The 22,880-nt window shown below is 38.8% G+C and overlaps 1 protein-coding gene across 1 annotated transcript in view; it reads left to right on the top strand.

Annotated features, from left to right (window-relative positions):
- Nucleotides 1-22,880, top strand: part of ATF2 (activating transcription factor 2) — a 75,750-nt gene that overhangs the window by 11,305 nt on the left and 41,565 nt on the right. The window contains exons 4-9 of the mRNA XM_060183937.1: nucleotides 6,263-6,359; nucleotides 9,772-9,890; nucleotides 9,987-10,115; nucleotides 15,446-15,624; nucleotides 16,235-16,349; nucleotides 22,612-22,698. Coding sequence (XP_060039920.1) covers nucleotides 6,263-6,359; nucleotides 9,772-9,890; nucleotides 9,987-10,115; nucleotides 15,446-15,624; nucleotides 16,235-16,349; nucleotides 22,612-22,698 — 726 coding nt within the window. The remainder of the gene's footprint in view (nucleotides 1-6,262; nucleotides 6,360-9,771; nucleotides 9,891-9,986; nucleotides 10,116-15,445; nucleotides 15,625-16,234; nucleotides 16,350-22,611; nucleotides 22,699-22,880) is intronic.

Below are 22,880 nucleotides of genomic sequence, written 5' to 3' on the forward strand. Positions count from 1 at the left end.
ATTTTTATTTATTTTTTCCAGACCACCACTCAGCTCTGGCATTTCTGTGGTGCGTGGGATAGGAGCTTGGGGAGGGACCCCCTGCATGCAAGTCTTGTGCTCTTCATACTAAATTATCTCTTGCCCTAGTGTCTTTACTTTTGACGTCTCTTCTCACTAAAATTTGTATCTTTGGTAGAATGTGAATTGTAAGGAGTTCTTCTTACAAAGAAGATAAAGATGCATTTATATTTAGTTTAATGTAGTGGAACTATGTTAGTGTCAGTGTATGTGTCTGTCAGCAACTTAGTCATGCTGAAACTAGCCAGAGAAGTAGTAGAAAATTGCCAGGCTAGCTTCTCAGGCGGGAGAGAGACGACCAGGGACTCATGGCTGAGTGGGACTCAGTTCAGTCTTTCTTGATGAGCGGGGAATGCAGTGCAATCTGTATTCATTAGAAAATCCTGTCCTTCATATCTCCTGAGGCAGAAGTGTCAGGTCGGAAGAGGAAGTACGTAGGATAGGGGTTGGGGAGAAGGAAAAAGCACACATGCTGGGAAGTATCAAGCTTGCATCTAACCAGTGGTGATTAAACCAGTGCCCTGTAGGCAGGGCGGTTCTCCGGTAAAGCAGTGATTATGTAAATAGACCACAGTATTAAGCAATGCAAGCGGACATAATGTGATGATCAAAACAGAAGGGGTCTTAGAAGCAGAATTAGAAGCACACCAACAGAAAATGAACTGTTGGACTGATAACTTTATAACTTAGTTGTGCTTATTTACTTTATTAAACAGAAGATTACTCTATGTCATGGAAACTAAATGGCTTATTTCTTAGGAAATTAATCTGGCAAGAGTGATCACACCTTAGAAATAGATTTCCTAGATATCAGAACTTAAATTAACTTGTTACAGAAGCAATTGAATCATCTTTCTTTTTTAAAATAGATCTTTCTTAGTGAAAATATTTTATTTATTTCAATGATGGGGGGTGGACTAGAGCACTGCTCAGTTCTGGCTTATGCTTGAGCTGCTGATTGAACATGGTCCTCAGAGCCTCAGGCATAAGAGTCTTTTGCATAACCATTATACTGGCTTCCTAGTCCAACCATATTATCTATCTGTCAGATTTAAAAAAAAAAAAATTTAGATTGACAGTTATCCTGTTTGGGATCTGCAAAAAAAAAACTTTCATGACTGCCTTCCTCTTTGTTCCTGGGGGGGGGGGGGTAATGATTTTCAGTAAATACAGTTTTTGATACATGTGTAAAATTTCTCAGTTTTCTACAAGACTCTTTCCCCCAGCCTAGATTCTCCTTCACCATCATGCACCAGGACCTGAAAGCTCCCCTCACCCCAGAATCCAAGTTCTACTCTGTGTTTCCCTTTTTCATTGTTTATTCACCAAGTTCTGAGTTTTGTTTATCAAAATACTTGTCTACATTCACAGCACGTTTCTTGTGCTTTTAACTGTCTGGAAGAGAGAAATTATGTGAACTCAGTATGTTGGTATAGAGAGTGATAGAATTTTCCGTGCAAGCTTATTTTTAGAATTCACTTTTAATTTGCATTGAATGGGTTCTACAAATATTTTTCTGTTACCGTGCAGTAGCTAGTTTATAAAGATTTGTTGGAAAATTGTAGTCGGGCTTAGGTACTTTATCTGTCTTTCCTTGGAAACCTGTCTTTGACAAGATTACCTTTTGACTATATTTTTGAAATTTCTTATTTAAAACTGATTTTCTCAAATGGTACCTGTGCCTATACCATTTTAGTGTATTTTGTCCTCGTGTGTAAATAATAATATCATTGTGTGGTCAACAATTCCTTTATTAATGCAAAAGCTAGAAAGAGAAAGGAAGAACCAGATACCACTCTGGTACATGTGCTGCTGTTGATTAAACTCAGGACTTCATGCTTGAGAGTCCAGTGCTTTATCCTCTGCATCACCTTCCAGACCATCAGCAATTCCTTTTTAAACAGCTTTTAGGTGAATCTGATATCAAGATAACTCTTTCATGAAACTGTATGTGAATGCTGGGGATGGAAATAGGACCTCATATTTGTAAGTTAATCATTATAGCCACTGCAGGACCCTACTACTAGGCTGCAGGGCTGCACTTTCTAAGTTTTTCCCATTAATTATTCTTACCCAGTAGTTGTTTAATCTGAGACCTCTACCAATTACGTTCATTCACAGTATACTATGGCCTTCTGTGGAGTAGCCATATTTATTAGTGAAAGAGAGAACCAGAGCAACACTTTGATAAACACCATGCTGAAGATTGACCTTCAGGCTTCATGCTTATTAAGTTCAATGTTCTAACCACCGAACTACCTCTCTAGTTGCAGGCACATACATTTAAATCTAATGTAAAGTAGAAACTAAGGAAATGTCAGTAAATTTTATGATGTGTTCATTTTCTAAGAACATTGTTATTCAGTGTAGTAAAGGACAACAGTTTTGTGTTCCTTCAAATGCTGTAATAGGAAGATAGAACCTGAGTGAAGGGAACGAGCTGGTTGTGGCCCAGTGCTTATCATTGGTGCTCAGTAAGTGGGGAATGAATGCGTAAGTCAAGGGCTGGAGGTGCTGTTGTACCTGAACCCTGACCTTCAGTAGGAATGCACTCAAGCATTGTGAGCAGGAGTCATGCAATAGTAGGTTTTCATTGGTGTGTGCAGTAAGCAACCTAAGACTTAGTGATAAATGAAAATAAAGCTTCATTTACCTTAAAGGGCAGTTGTGATGTTTTGGTGTTTTTTGTTACCTTTAAATTGAGCTTGAAGAGTCAACATTGTTTCAATTACCATTTATTTAATTCAGTTTTGTGGGATTTTTTTGTTTGTTTGTATTTTGTTTTTTGCTAAATTTGGGCTTGCAGTAGGAGCTTAGCCGACTGAGAACACATGAAAATATCTAACATTGATAGGGATAAGCCGAAGCACTGTGCGGAGTACAAATGAAGAGGACTAACTGCTACAGACTCAGAACTAGTGGTCTAGGCCAAGATAATAGGCACTCGGTGTCTTAAATTTAGAATAAAAAAAACTATGGGGGGCGGTGGTAGCATATCAGGTTAAGCACACGTGCACAAGGATCCCGGTTCGAGCCCCCAGCTCCCTACCTGCAGGAGGTTCACTTTGCAAGCAGTGAAGCAGGTCTGCAGTTGTCTATCCTTCTCTCCCCCTATCTGTCTTCTCTCTCAAATTCTCTCTGTCATACCCAGTAAAATGGAATTAACGGCCGCTAGGAGCAGTGGATTCGTAGTGCAGGCACAGTGTCCCAGTAATAATCCTGGAGGCAAAAAATTAAAAAACTATGAGGAAAAGTGTCTCTCTTCTTTTTGCCTCTAGTCTCTGGGTCTCAGTGCTGTTATTACCAATCCACTGCTCCTAGTGCTTTTTTTTTTTCTTCCAGTGTATTTGATAGGACAGAGAGAAATTGAGGAAAGAGGGGGAGAGAAAAAGATACCTGCAGACCTGCTTTTCCACATGTGAAGCACCCCCGCTGCAGGTGGGGAGAGGGACCCTGAACCCAGGTCCTTGCGCACAGTACTACATGCACTTAACTGAGTGTGCCACCGCTTGCCCCCCAATGGCTTATTTTTGCACATTGTTCTTTTAATATTTATTCCCTTTTGTTGCCCTTACTGTTTTATTGTTGTAGTTATTATTGTTGTTGTTATTGATGTCATTATTGGATAGGACAGAGAAATGGAGAGAAAGACAGACACCTGCAGACCTGCTTCGCCGCCTGTGAAGCGACTCCTCTGCAGATGGGGAGCCGGGGGCCTCAAACCGTGATCCTTACCCCGGTCCTTGTGCTTTGCGCCACCTGCACTTAACCCTCTGCTCTACCGCCCAACTCCCTCTCACACTGTTTTAAAACAATCATAAAGCAATACAGAGTTTATGTTGTTACTAAGGTGGTACAAATTTTGAAAGAGTCTAATGGGTTTTGGTGGATGGATATTAGTGCTTGGTGTGGGATGAAGTATGCTAATACATTTTGAAGAGGTCAGAAATGTACTTTTTTTAAAAAAATCTTTTATTTTGTTATTGGATAGAGACAGAGAGAAATTGAGAGAGAAGGGGGAGATACAGGGGAAGAGAGACACCTGCAGACCTGCTTCACCGCCTGTGAAGCGACTCCCCTGCAGGTGGGGTGCGGGGGCTCGAACCCGGATCCTTAAGCCGGTCCTTGCGCTTTGCGCCACGTGTGCTTAACCCGCTGCGCTACCGCCCAACTCCCCAGAAACAAACTTCTACGACACTTTTATGGTCAGAGAAATAGCTTATAGGGAGGACATGTGCCTTGTCATGCACGGGACTACGAAGGAGATGTATTGGTATGAGGGAAACTAGTGCTGTGGTGTCTCTTTATCTAAATGAAAAGGCTGAATCAAGAGCAGTGAACTCACACATTCATGAGACTCAGCTCCAGAAGCAAAACAAACCCAGAAAAATAAATTAATAAAACCCAATATTTGTAGTTTTATAAACCAAGATTACCTCAAAAACTATAATAAAAACCAACCCTAATGTACCTAATATTAGTTTTGTGAAAGGCTGTAGTAAATTGAATAGAGAAAGGAACAGTCACAGAAGAGATACTTATTTTGATATTTTGGAGGAATCAGATTAAAAATACACAATAGTGACAACACAAAACAGCAGTGCTCAACTTTGTTTTACAGCAGTTCTGGAGATTGGACTTGAACTATCTGGTGCCTCAGCTCTCTCCCCACCTCACAATACATATAATTTTAACATTTTCACTTTTAAGGCTGCACCAGGAGGAATGATCTTGTGTCTCTTTAACTTAGATCTTTATAATTATTGCTCTGAAGTAATAAGAGTAAGTGCTCCTGCTTATAGCTTAAGTGTAGTTTGATAAGGAACATATTTATAAAAGTTAATTACAGATACAATCAGGAGTTGATTTAATTATTGCATTTATTTTGTTGTAATGACAAATGTTTCCTGTTTTATTTTATTTTAATTGGAGAGAATACAGAGAGAAGGACCAGAGCACTGCTCAGCTCTGTTTGATGGTAGTGCTGAGGATTGAACCTGTGATCTCAGAGTCTCAGGCATGAAAGTCTTTTGCATAGCCATTATGTTTTTTCCCCAGCTCAACATTACCTTTTTAATTTAAAGACATGGAGGAATTTATTTATTTGAGATACAGAGAGACAGTGGAGACCAGACCATTGCTCATCTCTGGCTAATCCAAACTGGGAATTGAACCTGAGACTTCAGAGCCTAAAGCATGAAGTCTTTTGTCTCTAACAATTGTGCTATTCCCCCAACCCAAATGTTACCTTTTATAGGAAGTGCATATCCAAAGTCCAAGTTAAGTGTAGTTTTCAAAATAGTTTTGTTCCACTTTGTATATAAAAACTACCAAGCAAAATGATAAAACTCACTCCATTATCTTTAAATTTTAATTGAGCTGCTTTTTTTTTTTTTTTTAACCAGAACACTACTCAGTTCTGGTTTATGATGGTGCTGGGGATTGAACCTCACAGACCTCAGAGCCTCAGGCTTGAAAGGCTTTTTGCATAACCTTTATGCTGTTTCCCTAGCCGGCTGCTTTTTTTTTTTTTAATTGGTTCCTGTTTCTTCACTGAATTATAATAGAAGCATTCTTTTTTTTGATGATATTTCTTTCTTTCTTTTTTTTTTTTAGTCATGCCTGAGGCTCTAACGTTCCAGGTTCCATCCCTGCCACCATAAACCGCAGCTAAACAGTGCTCTGGTACAAACAAACAAAAAAAAAAGAAATAAAAACCTGATTTTTTTCTCAATTTGTCAGGCAGTGGTATTTTTGTAAGAAAAATTTCATTTAAAAAAGTGGTAAGTAATTCAAAGTATATATGAGTGCAGTCAGTTTTTCTTAAAAAAAAGTGTTGTAAATTGTGTGTGTGTGTGTGTGTGTGTGTGTGTGTGTGTGTGTGTGTGTGTGTAAATATACATATATTACTGATAGAACAATGATGGTATAGTTCATCATCCCTATGAAATTTATAAATAATTTCTCTGCCTCAGGTTTTGTTTTAAATGCTCTCAAATGGGTTTTACTTATTCTTGGATAGTGGGTTTCTCTGATAATGTAAAATCTATTATGTTTACTAACAGATTCTTCTATAGTTAACATACTACTATTTCATTATTAATGGTGGTTTTTTACGTGTTGTGGAAATGAATTTCCTTATCATTTTACTTATTTGATCAAAGTGAAAGTCTTAACTGTATTTTAACACTTTTTGCCACAGCGTTTTACCAACGAGGATCATTTGGCTGTCCATAAACATAAACATGAGATGACACTGAAATTTGGTCCAGCACGTAATGACAGTGTCATTGTGGCTGGTTAGTATATGCTTTTATTAATAGCTTATATACATATTTCACCTGGATTGTGCACAGTTTTGTGTATTCTCTGTAAATTATATAGTCTGGTGATATCCAATGATTCCCTTTACAGTAAATGTCGGCAGCATGTGTTTACCCATCACATTTTCATGTTTCCTTCTGACCCTTTTTTTTGGTATAGTTTTCAAGTATATGTTTTTCACGTCAATTTTATAGAATTTAAACATAACCCTGGGGATATTCATACCATCTCATAAATACATTTAATTTCTCACTGAACTCAATGAATGTTTAATTCATTTAATTTCTCAGTGAATCTCAATGAATGTTTCTTTTAGCTGTTTACACCCGTGTTACAAGGCTGTGTGAAGACAAAAACGATTAGTCTCCTGTTGGAGAAAGAGCAGTTGGACTTGTCTGTTAGATTTATAGATTTTTTTTTTTTCTGAACGTCGCTATTAGTGAAATGCTCTGAATAAAGTGGGCTTAAATTTAGTCAGTGCTTTTCCAGTATGTTGATGTTATGAACAGAGTAGTACCTAAGTAGTTGGTTACCTTGCACATTAAAAGAAAAGAGAGATTCATTTGTTTGTTGTCTTCTATGTTGTAGTAGTTGCCCCCTTTTTAGCATTTAAATATATATGCAGACACACATCTACGTATGTGGACACTCATGCATCATCTCACTGCATTTACCATACTTTTGTGATAAGAAAAGTTTTATTTTAAATTTTATAAATGTCAGACCTTACTGTTATTCAGGTACATATTAGCAGATAAATATCAACTGATATCTTTTCTAAAGTTTAGATTACTTATGTATAAGCTTTAATTTACACCTGAATACCAAATGCTGCGACTTTTAAATTATTATCCCACATAGACATCAAATTGTTGTACAAGTGCTCTGGACAGATAATGGAGCAAATAGCAGATAGCTGTTCCCGTACTGGAGACAAATTGAGAGGGAGAGGAGGTTGAGGGCAAAGACTGGCAGCAGTGCTACGCCACTAGTGAAGCTTTTCTCCTGCAGGTGGGGACTGAGGCTGGAATCTAGGTCCTTGGGCCATGGGCATGTGCACACTCTACTAGGTGCATCACTGCCTCGGTGTGGGGCGGTCTGTGTGTGTATTAAAAAATTTTTTTTTCTTTAATTTATTTCTCTAAGGACAGCTCACTCAGTGGGACCTGTGCCTTGCTGTGTACCACTACCTGGTTAAACCTGGCACCACATGTAAACGCTGTGGCTTGGATCATAGAGCTGTGGTGTAGAGTCTCTGCCTCTCTATCTGAAATTAAAACCAGAAATCCCAGCCAAGTCAAATAAAACCTGGAATGTTCACTCTTCGAGGTCTGAAGGCCTTTGCTTCTCTAAAACTAAATGTCTTATGGCAATCCTTCTTTCTGACTTTTTAATTAAAAAATGTGTTAAGATTGCTTTCTAAAAAACCACTTTCCTATTTGTTTGTGTTTAGTACAGAAAAAAAAAAAAAGACACACTCAGGAGCCAGGTGGTGGTGCACCTGATTGAGCGAACATGTTACAATGTCCAACGACCCAGGTTCGAGCCCCCAGTCCCTGCCTGCAGAGGGAAAGCTTTGAGAGTGGTGAAGCAGGGCTTCAGGTGTCTTCTCTGTCTCTGCCCCTCTCCATTACCCCCTTCCCTCTTGATTTCTGGCTGTCTTTATCCAATAAATAAAGGTAATAAAAAAATTAAAAAGAAAAATAAGACATATGCAAACATAGCACCTGACCATTATTTCTTTTTTACTAACAACTAGAGGTGAATGGTACAGCTTTATTGTGTAAATACAATGCATGATGTGTGTGGTATATATTTGGTGATTAATAGCCATAAAACCATCTGCATGTTTAAACAATTATGCCTGTGTTGATTACTCATGCCTCATTATTTCTGCAGCCACTGATAAAGGATTTATGTGTTTGCATGTAATTTTTAAATATATTTCCTTTCCTTTTGGCGTACATTAGGATAGACCCTTTGGGTGTGAGCATACGAGTTAAGAATCGTGAATTAATGATTCAGTCATGATGGACTCAAACTGATATATATACTGGGCCCTATCTTAGAAATATTTTGGAGGTAAAGGGATTGTGTCCAGTGCATACTGTTAGGTAAAATGGTAACACCAGACTTCCTTCAGGAGCAGATGCTGACAGCATGTCCTGATATGTTTGGCAAATAGGCCATTGTCAGGTTAAGTAGATGCACATAGTAGTAGGCATTTAGTACCGTAGGTATATGTGGGGGGCAAAGACAAAATGGTATGTAATGCCCATTTTGAGAATGCAGTGGTTAACAAGTGCATGAATTTTCATTACACAAAAGATTTTGAATAGTTTATGTTCAGCTGAGAGCCATCCTTACACAGCACTTTCATGTAGCCTAGTCTAGATCCATGATATAACTGGTAATATTGTTGCACTAAAATATATGAAATGTGAATAGGATTTGAATGTGCTGCCCTCTTTAATGATAAATATGAATAAATAATTTTGAAACTAGTAAGACTTAATGGGAAAAATACATATATTTGCTGTTTGCTTGAACTTGAGCCATAGCTTTTGTTCATAAGCAATGTTAAGTATTGAACATACATACATTTTCAAATAGTTTAAATATATCAAGTTGTAAGAAAGTTAATTTACTTTCTCTGCTTCCTAGAAATTAAACTAGAAACATTCTACAAATATGTAGTTCTTTTTTAAAGAATTTATTTTATTTACCAGACTGCTACTCAGCTCTGGTTTAGGGTGGTGGTGTGGGGGGGATTGAACCTGGGACTTTGGAGCCTCAGGCATTCGTCTTTTTATATAACCATTATGCTACTTACCCCCACCCTAAATATGTAGTTTTTACATAACCCCTCATACCAAGATTGAGAAAAATACATTGAGGTAAAAAAATCAGCTTCACCAGATAGTCTGAAGGAGGCTTTTGTTGTCTTAAGGGCTCTTTTAACCTTTTGTTCCTTTTACTATTTTGATTCTATTTTTCCCCAAGCTTGTCTTCATAATCTATTAAAAAATATCAGTGGGCCTACTTAGCATAAATATGCATACTCTTAGTTTTTCCCAAATTTCATGTATTTTAAACAATTGTGGTTAATGTAAATTTTGAAAACTTCTTAATACCCAGATAGTAATCTTATCAATAGTTGATCTTTGAGTAGAAGATGCTTTTGTCAGTCTACTTAGAAGGAATAAACTAAGGAACAAGAAGGGCTATTTTCATACTTTAATTGTTCATAAGTCTGAGTTGAACTACAATAGAAATTTAACTAAATTTTATTTGCTTTAGAGGAGAAGGTCTTTCCAAAGAAAGAATTAGCAGCTGTCTCAGCAGGGCTATTAAATTTCTGTGATTGCTTTTTGATATTTGTTTCAGATCAGACCCCAACTCCAACAAGATTCTTGAAAAACTGTGAAGAAGTTGGTTTGTTTAATGAGCTAGCAAGTCCGTTTGAGAATGAATTCAAGAAAGCCTCAGAAGATGACATTAAAAAAGTACGTCGTTAACTATGAAATTAAAAATACTTTGGACAGAATCATAGTTTAGACTTCTGTGTTTTAATAATATTTTCTTTAATGCTTGCTTTTTAGATGCCTCTAGATTTATCCCCTCTTGCAACACCCATCATAAGAAGTAAAATTGAGGAACCCTCTGTTGTAGAAACGACTCACCAAGATAGTCCTTTACCTCACCCGGAATCTACTACCAGTGATGACAAGGTTAGAAATTTGAGTCTACTTGGGTCCATCCTCCCAGAGGGATAAAGAATGGGAAAGCTATCAGGGGAGGGAATGGGATATGGAGATCTGGTGGTGGGAATTGTGTAGAGTTTTACCCCTCCTATCCGACGGCTTTGTTAATGTCTCCTTTTTTAAATAAATTAATTAATTAAAAAAAAAAAGAAATTTGAGTCTGTGATACAAGCATAATTTAATGGGGAAAAATCAGTACCGTAAGTTGAATATTTAATTATAAACATAAAATATTAATGTAATACATTGTATATAATTCAGTGTGTGGTTATAGAAGCCTGTAAGAATTCATAGAAACCTCAGGGATAATAATAAAGACCTCAACTTTTATAGATAATTAACTTCTTGTTATACACAGAAAATTTACAGGGAGACCAGCAGTCAATTTTAGATAAAAGCATAAATTTTTCTGGGTTTGCTAGCATATCTTTAGCTGTTTTTATGTAACGACAGCTTAAGGATTAACTACAACTAAAAATGTTTGAACAGAGGTTATTTAGGCTTTTAAGAGTCTTTCTGAGCAGTGCATCTACCCTGGCTGCACCATTTAGCTCTGGCTCATGGTGATGCTTGGAATTGAACCTGATACCTCAGAGCCTCAGGGATAAAATTCTTTTTGTGTAATCATTCTGCCTTCTCCTCAGCTTCTTTATTGATTTTCTTTGTAGGTGATTTCATCCAGATCCATAATTAAAAAAATAAAGACCTGTTTATATATAGTGACTTTGAACTTTAACCATATACTTTTTTCCCAAGTCCACCCTGACCTTTTCTTTTCTTTGTTGGATAGACAGCTTTTTGCTTCTTTGCTTGTTTTATTTTATAGTGGGGAGAGAGAATTCAGGAGCCTTGTGCATTCTCTGTACTGGCTGAGGTCATTCTCTTGCCTACTTTTTATTTTTTATTATGTCTATGTTGATTTGTATTTATTTATTTATTTATTTATTTATTTATTTATTTAGAGACAGAGTGAACGAGGGAGAGAGGCAGCAAAGTACTGCTATCTCACCGTCCATGGAATGCCTCCCACTTTGGTCTTGAGTACCGTCCCTGCTACTCTCACGTGTCAGGGATCAAACCCAGGGCCTCGCACATGGAAGCGTTTGCTCTTACCCGCTGAGCCACCTCTAAGGCCTTGGTTGGTTGGTTTGTTGTTAGATCATTTTTTTGGTTTACAGATTTCTGAATTATAGTTTCATACTTTAATATGTATATGACCCATCTACTCAGTCATCTCAAATTTATTACCTCTTTTTAGTTGTTTCTGTCACATTAAATGTTCTCTATTTAGTTGCTCAAACCAAAAATCCTTGATTCCTTACTATCCTTCACATTGTAACCAAGAATAAATTTTTATTTATTTTTTATTTTTTATTAATTTACTTTTTTGCCTCCAGGGTTATTGCTGGGGCTCAGTGCTTGCACTACGAATCCACTGCTCCTGGAGGCTATTTTTCCCCATTTTTTGTGGCCCTTGTTTTTGTCATTATTGTTATTATTGCCATTGATGTTGTTGGGTAGGACAGAGAGAAATGGAAAGAGAATGGGAAGACAGGGAGGGGGAGAGGAAGACAGACACCTGCAGACCTGCTTCACCACTTATGAAGTGACCCCCCTAGAGGTGGGGAGCCGGGGGCTCCAACTGGGATCCTTAGTGCCAGTCCTTGTGCTTTGCGCCACGTATGCCTAACCTGCAGTGCTACTGCCTGACCCCCCCCCCCATTGATCTTTTACTTCCATCTTCAATCTGTTTTCATTACATTATTTTTGACACATTATGTCACTTTGTTTATAAAGTAGATCTTAAAAGTTCTCATCAGAAAATTTGCTTAGTGGGACAGATGTAACTAGATGTATTGTGGTGATCATTTTGCAGTGTATACAAGTATTAAATCATGCAATACACCTGAAGCAGATATGCTGATTATACTGCCATTAAAATACGTTACATCATTTTTCCTGCCTAAAACCCTTTAGTAGATTGTAATTACACTTAAAAGAACACACCCCACCCCACCCCACCCATTTCAAGTTGCCGGTCTTCATTTATGCCACTCTGTTGTGGGCATCAAATAGTTCAAGTCTTTTCCTGCCTCAAAGACATTTTTCTGGTATGCTTCCTTCTCTCTAGAATGTGTTTTCTTGTTTTTTAAGTCACTGCTTAACTCTGTCTATTGGCGGTATCGATCAGTGAACTAAAGACTGTGTGTGTATGGAAAGAGAGAGAGAGAGAGACTGGAGCCTTGTTTAATTTAACTTGGAGCCTGAGTCTAATGCAGGGGGGTTGTTTGTTGGTTGTTTTTTGTTCTGTCTCTCTCTCTCTTTTTTTTTTTTCTCCTCTTGCTGCCAGGGAGCTTTATACCTACATGATTCCACTGCTCCTGGTAGACTATTTTTGTTGTTGTTTTCTTCAAATAAGAGGGTGAAAGCCAGAGAGGGAGAGCCAGGAAGAAGGGTGCCATATCCCAGCCTTACCTCTCATCAAACTTGCCGTCTTCATTGTGCTCTAGTGCAGTGCTGGCTTTGGTCCTCTCACGTAACTGAGTGTGTGCTCTACTGGTTAGCCTTTTGCTCCCAGTGAAGAGCCTAAATATTTTGGAATAATTACTCACAACACATTACTACATGAAATCCTCCTCCTCCTCTTCCTCATCCTCTCCCCTTTTCCTGTGCCTGTTAAATCTCCCAACTAGTTCTTGATGACATGTTACAGATTTTCAAACTTGTTGAATAAAGTGAAGTTTCAGTAGTAGTTCTGGTTTATATTTCTTACACTACAGCTCTAATGTTTTGATATAAGCCACATGACCACAAATTCAAAGAGCATAATAGACCTTATTTGTACAAAATGAGTATATGAATCAGTTCTAAGGAGTATTGCTTAAACTTCTTTATATCTTAGTTTTTCTTCCAGATTTAGAGCTTAGAAAACATTTATTTCCTTGCTTGAGACTGAACCTGGGGCTTATGCAAAGCATATATTCCATCACTGAACTACATGTACCCTAGTCTTCATGGGAAAGAACTTTTAAAAAAAAAATTTTTTAATTTATTTTAACCAGAGCACTTCAGCTCTGGCTTATGGCAGTGTGGGAGATTGAACCTTGGAATTTGAAACCTCAGGCTTGAGAGTCTCTTTGCATAGCCATTATGCTATCTGACCCTGTCCAGAAAGAACATTTCTAAGGTCCTAAATTAACTCTCAGATTCTATTTTTCTTTTAGTGTGGAATTTTCAAAAATTATTTACTTTATATAAATGCTAATATTTCTTGGCTTTTTGACTCTAAGATACTATTGGAAATGAAGGGGTAGTTACCTGAAATTAGCAAACACACACACACACACACATATATATATATAATTTTTTTTTTTTAATTGGATAAGGACAGAATTGGGGTAGGGAGGGTGAGAGAAAGAACCGCCTGCAGTAAGATTCCCTGTTCATGAAGCTTCTAGCCTGCAGGTGAGGGCCCGGGGCTTGAACTCAGGTCTTTGCACACTGTATCGTGCACTCAAGCCAGCCCCCTTTTTGTAGGGAGAGGCAGAGAGAAGAGGCACTACAGCAGTGTTCCACTGCCTGGGAACCTTCTCTGCTCCAGTCACTCCCACAGGACAGCCAGGGCCTCTAACCAGGTCCTAACCAGGTCCTCACAGATGGCACATGTACACTTTACCGGGTGAGCTGCCTCCCAGCCCCTTAACTTTAATTTTAATTTGTATTTACTTATTATCATTTTACCTCCAGGGTTATTACTGTGTCTCTGTGCCTGCACTGTGAATCCACTGCTTCTGTGGCCATTTTTTCAAATTTTTGGATAGGGCAGAGAAATTGAGAGAGGAGGGGAAGACAGAAAAGGGGAGAGAGAGAGATACCTGCAGACCTGCTTCTTCACCACTTTTGAAGTAACCCCCCTACAGGTGGGGAACCGGGAGCTTGACCTGGGATCCTTGCACTTTGTAGAATGTGCACTTAATCCAGTGTGCCACTGCCTGGTGCCCTGCTTTACAATTGTTTAAATCATTTCTAATGCAGATTTGTTTTTTAATACCAAGACTTCAGTGCTCCAGGCTGACTTTTTCAGAAAGATCAAGAGAGGGAAAGACACAAGCTGTCCCGACTGCTGTGGGGGCTGGGTTCTCAGCTGGCTTGTATGCGTAGCAAAGTAGGCACCTATCCAAGTGAACTATTTGACCTGCCCTTTATTACTGGATTTTTTTATTTCTTTTTTTAATATTTATTTTCCCTTTTGTTGCCCTTGTTTTTCATTGTTGTTGTAGTTATTATTGTTGTTGTACAGGACAGAGAGAAATGTAGAGAGGAGGGGAAGACAGGGAGGGAGAGAGAAAGATACACACCTGCAGACCTGCTTCACCGCCTGTGAAGGGACTACCTAACAGGCGGGGAGCCTGGAGCTTAAACTGGGATCCTTACATTGGTCCTTGCGCTTTGCTATACATGTGCTTAACCCACTGCGCCGTAGCCCAGCTCCCTATTACTGGATTTTTAACAACTAATGCAGAGCATCCCTGGACCTGTACTCCCCCCATGTATGTGTGTTTATATATAACAAAAGATGAGACAATCGATTATAAGTTCTGTAATTTCATGAAGATGAGTTGTATTTTTATTTTTTACTAAAATTTTCTTTCTTAAAGTATTTATTAATGGATAGAGACAGAAAAATTGATGGGAGGGGAGATAGAGAGGGAGAGAAATGAGAGACATGTGCAGCCCTGCTTTATCACTCATGAAGCTTTTCCCCTGCAGGTGCGGCTCAGGGGCTTGAACCTGGGTCCTTGTGCACTGTAATGTGTGCACTTAACCAGCTGCACCACTGCCTGGCCTCTTTACTAAAATTTGCATGGATTCATAGCCAAGTTGCCTTGTCTAACTTATTTATGGATTATTATTAAAGCAAATAATCTTTTTTTAAAAAATAACACTCAGATGCTTAAAATGAAAAGATGAACTTTACATATTTGAATCTTTAGCCCTTTCTAAAATTTTATTTTAATTTACTTTGCATGATTTATTAAATGTTATTCCTGCGGATGCTTTTTAGAGGTGTGAATAGACTTACATGTGTTGTCACTAGGCTTCTCTGATCTGGGCTTTTTCAGAGAGAGGGAGAGAACATGTGTATAAACCACAGCACCAGTGCTTCCCCCACTGCAGTGGGGGTTGGGCTCCAGCCTGGGTTACACGTGGCAAAGCAGGTGCACCTTCCAGATGAGCTCCTTGGCTGGCCCTTGACTTATATTTATAACCGTACCTTTTCTGTTGTTATTAAATAGGAAGCACCGTTGGCACAATCTGCACAGCCCACATCAGCTATTGTTCGTCCAGCATCATTACAGGTTCCGAATGTCCTGCTTACAAGTTCCGACTCAAGTGTAATTATTCAGCAGGCAGTGCCATCACCAACCTCAAGTACTGTAATCACCCAGGCTCCGTCCTCTAACAGGCCAATTGTGTAAGTGATTTGGGTCAGTCATTTCAGACACTACAATTCTTAAGCTTTTCTTGTAGTGATATTTCCTAAGGCATTTCATTATTCAAATAAATCTGTGTGTGTGTGTTTTCTGGGTGGTTTGATTTTTGGAGAAAAGTAATTTTCTTAGTATAGATATCTAGTAGGTTAGAAAATATATCTCAAACTTAATTTTCAAAGCAAAATAATATAGAACGTGAATTTAATCATTATTCTTTTTAGATTTTATTTATTTATTAATGAGAAAGATAGAGAAAGGATAGAGAAAGAACCAGACATGACTCTGATACATGTGCTGCCGGGGGTTGAACGCAGAACCTCATGCTTAAGAGTCTAGTGCTTCTTATCCACTGTGTCACCTCTTGAATGCAGAATGTGTTTTTAAGGTGGTCTCCTAATTTTCGTGCCATTTCACACAAAACACATGAAATCCCTCATTCCCGTATGGCATTTCTTTCAGTTCTTATAATTTTCAGGTGACATCTCTAAGAATTTCTTTTTCATTTAACATTTTGAATGTCCTAAGTTAATCTATTAACATTTCTACTTTTTCAGGATGTTAATATTGATTTTCATATGTTGGTTTTCTTAGCCCTGTACCAGGTCCATTTCCTCTTCTGTTACATCTTCCTAATGGACAAACTATGCCTGTTGCTATTCCTGCATCAATTACAAGTTCTAATGTGCATGTTCCAGCTGCAGTTCCAGTAAGTATGAAATTTAATTATTTAAATCTTCACAGCAAAACTGATCTTTGCAATCAGGAAATATACTTAAGACTGCTTGTTTGGTTTATGAAACTGAAATGACCAAAATGCTTATTAGTAATGGGTAGTGTTTACCTATTGATATTGATGACAAACCTATATTGAATAGAAGATATTTTTAAAAATATTTTGTTTATTTATTAGTGAGAGCAGGGAAAGATGAGAGAGAGAAAGAACCAGACATGACTCTGGTACATGTGCTGGTGGGAATCAAGCTCAGGAGCTCATGCCTGAGAATCCAGTGCTTTCTCTTGCACCACTGGAAGTCATTTTTTCATCTTCAAAATATCTTGTTTTACTTCCATTTTTAACATTAAGGACTATTATGTTTTATTTTATTTCATTTCATTTCATTTTTTATTTGTCATGAAAGAGGGCTACATAGAGAACGATATAGAAAAATAAACCAGAGCAGGGGCCAGGTAGTGGCACACCTGGTTGAATGCCCATGTTACAGTGCACAAGGACCCAAGTTTGAGCCCCTGGTCCCCACCTGCAGGGGGAAAACTTTGAGTAGTGAAGCAGGGATACAGGTGTCACTGTCTCTCTATTTCTCTGTCTCCTCTTCCCTCTTGATTTTTGTCTCTATCCAATAAATAAATATAATTAAAAATTTAAAAAGGGAGGAAGGAAGGAAATGAGAAAGAAAGAAACCAGAGCATCTAAGAGCCTCAAGCATAAAAGTTTTTTGACATGGCCATTATGCTGTCTCCCCAGTAAAAACCTATATTCTTTATTTCTTTTTAATATTTTATTTATTGGATAGAGACAGAAATTGAGAAGAGGGGGTAATAGAGAAGGAGAGAGAGAGAGAGAGAGAGACCTGCAGCACTGCTTCCCCACTTGTAAAGCTTTGCCCCTGCTGTTGGGGACCAGGGACTTGAACCCGGGTCCTTGGGTATGGTAACGTGTGCTCCACTGGCCCCAGAACTGTATTCTTTATTTAACTCATTTCAGTTTGACTGTGTTTGTAGAGTTCAAATATTAACTGATTTCTTATTTTTTTATATTTTTATTATTTTTATTTTGTTAATATTTATTCCCTTTTGTTGCCCTTGTTGTTTTATTGTTGTAGTTATTGTTGTTGATGATGTTTTTGGATAGGACAGAGAAATAGAATGTTGTTAAAATTCCGAGGCTCTAGCTGGCCGGGCTAGCTTCACAGGCGGGTAATAGAGACTCGAGGACACACGGCTGGGCAGGGAAGCTGTATTTATTTATTCAGGAACAACGATTCATAAACTAACCCAAACTAATCACCAAACAAAACTCTCCTGCCTCCTTCTCACATGGCGGTGCCAAGAACTCTGTTGCCTCTTTCCCCCACAGTGGCGCCAAGCGCTCTCGAACCCTGAAACTCTGGAACTCTGTCAGGGTACCTTGGGGCGGGGACAAGCGGGCCCCTGAAAACTAGCAGGACTGAACCAATTTTCTTGGCAGGGGGAGAGCTAGAACAAACCAATGTAAAGCATACAACAATAGAAGAGGGGGAGAGAAAGAGACACCTGCAGACCTGCTTCACCACTTGGTGAAGCAACTCCCCTGCAGGTGGGGAGCCGGGGGCTCAAACCAGGATCCTTGAATAAGGCCCTTGCGCCTGCCATCTGTGTTTAACCCACTGTGCTACTGCCCGACTCCCTGATTTCTTATTTTTAAGACACGTATGCTAGAATACTTAGAAGCCTCATACTGCTTTAAACAGTATTTAACTTAAACACAGATGTTTATATTTTTAAGCCACATTTGACAGGTAGCACCATCATATTATAACTAAAAATTTTTATATTTTATGATTTTTCATATTTTATAAATTATAAAAATACTACAAAATTTAGGGAGCTGGGCGGTAGCACAGCGGGTTAAGTGCACATGGCACAAAGTGCAAGGGCTGGCGTAAGGATCCTGGTTCAAGCCCCCAGCTTCCCACCTGCAGGGGGTTGCTTCGCAAGTAGTGAAGTAGGTCTGCAGGTGTCTATCTTTCTCTCTTCCTCTCTGTCTTCCCTTCTCTCTTGATTTCTCTCTGTTCTATCCAACAACAGTTATGACAGCAATAGCAACTATAACAAGCGCAACAACAAGGGCAATAAAATGGGAAAAATGGCCTCCAGGAGCAGTGGATTCATAGTGCAGGCACCGAGCCCAGCGATAACCATGGAGGCAAAAACAAAGTACTACAAACTTACGATCAAGTTGTGTTTACAGAAATTTTTTTAAGGTTTTGTTTATATATGAGAAAGATAGGAAGAGAGAGAGAGAGAAAGAGAGAAAGAACCAGACATCATTCTGGTACATGTGTTGTTGGGAATCAAACTCAGCACCTCATGCTTGAGAGTCTAATGCTTTATCCACTTCTTTTGGTGGGTCAAGCCTGTTAAAATGATTGGTGGCTAGCCAGTGGTATACCAGTTGAGTACATATGATCAAAGACCTGGGTTCCAGCCCCCAGGCTCCACCTGCATGGTGGAAGATTCTGGAGCAGTGAAACAAGTCTGGAGATGTCTGTCTTTCTCTGTCTCCTCCACTCTCGGTTTCTTGCTATCCTACCAAATAAAATGGGGGGGGGGGGGGGACCTGGTGTAGTGGATTCACAGCACCAGCACAGAGCACCAGAGATAACTCTGGTGGCAATAATAAAAAAAAACTAATAAAATAAAAATTGAATTATCTAAAACATTAACTTGTCCTCCAGTTTCCGAATGAGATCCAAAAAGAAAGTTTTCTGAGACGCATATTAAATGTATAGATTTTAAAAGACACAAACAGTAGTTAGTATTTATAAGTTAGTAATTTAATGGACATTTAAGAGCACTTTCTTTGAAATAATATTGATATAAATTGGAAATAATGCTTTTTTTTCCCTGCTTTCACAGTTCATAAAAATTTCATTCAAACTTCAAATGTTTCTTCAACATTAAACTTTTCTTCATTAGGACCACTGTAAAAAACAACAACAACAAAAAAAAAAACAAGACTTATTTATTTGTGAGAGAAGGGGAACCAGAGCATCACTCTTACACATTCAGTGTTGGGTTTCGAACTCAAGACCTCATTCTTGGGAATTCTGTACTCTATCTACTATATCCCCTTCTAGGCTCACTTTATAAGACACTAGCACACATTTCCAGAATATTAAACTGTTTTCATATTCACCTAAATAATTTCAGAAAACACTTTGAATCTGTTGCTTTCTTTCTGAAAATCATTTACCCACTAGATATTTATCACTATTATAATAACTATTTCACAGCATTAAAAAAAAAGTTTTTAGAAAGATAAATTAATCTTGAAAAAAAGATACCTAGAGCACCACCCAGCTCTGACATATAGTGAGTGGTGCTCAGATCCTTGGAGCCTTAGACATGCCAGTCCTGTAAACTTAAGTTTAATGATCACCCCAACCATTAAATTAATGATCACCCCAACTGATAGGAACAATTGCTTACGGTGAGATTATTATCCCAGGAAATTTTTCCGGGTATTCAAAATTAGCATTAGTGATTTATTTTTAAGGTGATACATTTTCAAATAGACCCTTTGTTCAGAATGCATTGTTTGAAAGACTTTATAAGGAATCAGATAGGAAGGTGACTGTTTCCTCTTTTCTGATAATATTTCTGACAGGCCATTTTGCTCTTGAAATTAATTATATGACTATGCTGGGAAATACAACTATGAAGAAGGCAATCAAAACAAAAATATAAAGTGGTATAAGCTTATCACTCAGTTGTCAAGTATTTATTTATTTATTCATTCACTCATTTATTTACCTCCAGAGTTATTGTTGATACTTGGTGCCAACACTGTGAAATGTGTTGTTGTTTTTGTTGTTGTTGTTGTTGTTGTTGTTGTTTTTGCCTCCAGGGTTACTGCCAGGGCTCGGTCCTGCACCATGAATCCACTGTTCCTGGGGGCTATTTTCTTTCCCCCTTCTGTTGCCCTTGTTGTTTTATCGTTGTTGTGTTTATTGTTGTTGTTGTTATTGATGTTGTTGTTGGATAGGACAGAGAGAAATGGAGAGAGGAGGGGAAGACGGGAAAAGAAAGACACCTGCAGACCTGCTTCACCGCCTGTGAGGCGACTACCCTGCAGGTGGGAAGCCAGGGGCTCGAACCGGTATCCTTACATCCGTCCTTACACTTTGCAAAGAGAGTGAGAGTGAGGGAAAGACATCACAACACCAGAGCCTCTTCTAGTGTGTTGGAGGCCATCCTCAAACCTGCATTTTGTGCATAGCAAAGCAGGTGCACTATTCAGATGAGCTATGTGTGTTTTGCAGAATAAGTGCTTCATGTACGTGCAGATCCACCTCTCCTAGAGTTGGCTTTTTCATTCAGATAAACACCATGGCACCATAATGCTTCCTGTGGTATTGGGGCTCAAACTCAGGCTGCCCATGTGGCACGAATCACACCCTACCTGATAAATTATTCTCAGGCTTTACTTTTGTTATTTAAAACTGCAGTTATTTTTATGAGAGAAGCAGACCAGAGCAATGCTCTGCTCTATTATAAGTGGCGCTTGCATCAAACCAGGGAATGGGGGTGTGGGTGCTAGGTGGGAGGCGTCACTATGCAAAAAAGAATTATGTTCTGTCTACTAAGCTCATCCAGGCCACAGGGTTTACTTTTTTTTTTTTTTTTAAGATTTTGTTTATTCATGAGAAATAATAGGAGAGAGAGAACCAGACATCACTCTGGCACATGTGCTGCTGGGGTTTGAACTCAGTAACTGATGCTTAAGACTCCAGTGCTTTATCCGCTGTGCCAATGCCCAGACCATGGGTTTACTTTTTTTTTTTTTTTTAAGGTAAAACCAAACTAGGAAAAAATCTTTTCCATGATATTATTATTGGTATTGCTAGTATTGGAGATCAGGTTCTTCTTAGTTGTCGTCATTTGTAGTATATTTGTCGTGTCAAGTTCAGTGATACTTTAAGGAATCTGTATTTTTGGAAAGCAAAATAAGTTATTACAGTTATGTTTTTATGCCTAACAGTCACTCATTTTTATCTTCTTTTAAAACAAAATGAAAGTGTCACAGATTTTTGAGAGATTTGACATCAGTTACTTCAAATACGAGATTTTTAATAGAGAGCTCTTAGATAAACCTTACGTAAATCCATTGTGGGACTGGGGGGATAACTCAGCATTAAAGCACTGGTCTTGCAAGCCTGAGGCCCCAGGTACAATTCCTGGCGCTTCCATATGTCAATGAGCTGGACTGTCTAAATAAAGAAATCTTAAAAGAATTGGGGGCTAGAAGGGGCGGAGCGGTAGTGCGCACAGGGTTAAGCGCACATGGCGCAAGTGCAAGGGCGGGGTAAGGATCTCAGTTTGGTTAGAGCCCCTGGCTCCCCACCTGCAGGGCAGGGCAGGGCAGGGCAGGGCGGAGGGGTCACTTCACAAGGGGTGAAGCAGGTCTGCAGGTGTCTGTCTTTCTGTCCCCCCTGTCTTCTCTTCCTCTCTCCATTTCTCTCTGTCTTATCCAACAACAGCAGCAATAACAACAATAATAGCAACAACAACAACGCTAAACAACAAGGGCAATGAAAAGGGGAAAAATAGCCCCCGATGCGCACATGGGCTGGAGAGGTAATTCACCCAGGAGGGTGTGTACCTTGCCAAGCTTGTGGGCAGGGTGCAAGCACCCAGTACCATGAGAGGTGCTAGGACACCAGAGGAAACTGCAGTGCTTCTTTTTTTTCTTTTTTTTTTTTTTTTTTAAGATTTTATTTATTTATTTATTCATTCCCTTTTGGTGCCCTTGTTGTAGTTATTACTGTTGTTATTGATGTTGTCATTGTTGGATAGGACAGAGAGAAATGGAGAGAGGAGGGGAAGACAAAGAGGGGGAGAGAAAGACAGACACCTATGAACCTACCTCACCACTTATGAAGCGACTCCCTTGCAGGTGGGGAGCCGGGGGTTAGAACCGGGATCCTTAACGCTGGTCCTTGTGCTTTTCTGCTGCTGCCAGTGCTAATGATGATGACAGTGACAATGATCATGGTGATATAAAGAATCATAGAAACTGAAGATGAAAAGCCAAATGTCTCCGAGAAATGGACAACTTAGAAGGGATGTGCTAGTGTAAGATCAGTGAGAGCTGCATTCAAATCATTATATCAGTTATTTTATAGACAAGTATAAATCTCACCTGGAATGTATTCTCTAACAGTTAATTTGCATTGTCTTTTGCATAGCTTGTTCGACCAGTCACCATGGTGCCTAGTGTTCCAGGAATCCCAGGTCCTTCCTCTCCTCAACCAGTACAATCAGAAGCAAAAATGGTAAGATTTTTTTTTTCTTATTCTTCTGTACATTTCTTTCATTTTTTTGTGGCATTGAAATGAACCGCAAGGCCTTGCCACATGTGTGATGTCATTGAAAGGCATCTCTGGCCCAGTAATTAAAAAAAATTATATATATGAAAAGAGAAAGAGGAGGAGAGGGAAAGACACTTAGCATCACT

This window comes from Erinaceus europaeus, unplaced genomic scaffold (assembly GCF_950295315.1).
Source record: "Erinaceus europaeus unplaced genomic scaffold, mEriEur2.1 scaffold_455, whole genome shotgun sequence".
NCBI lineage: Eukaryota > Metazoa > Chordata > Mammalia > Eulipotyphla > Erinaceidae > Erinaceus > Erinaceus europaeus.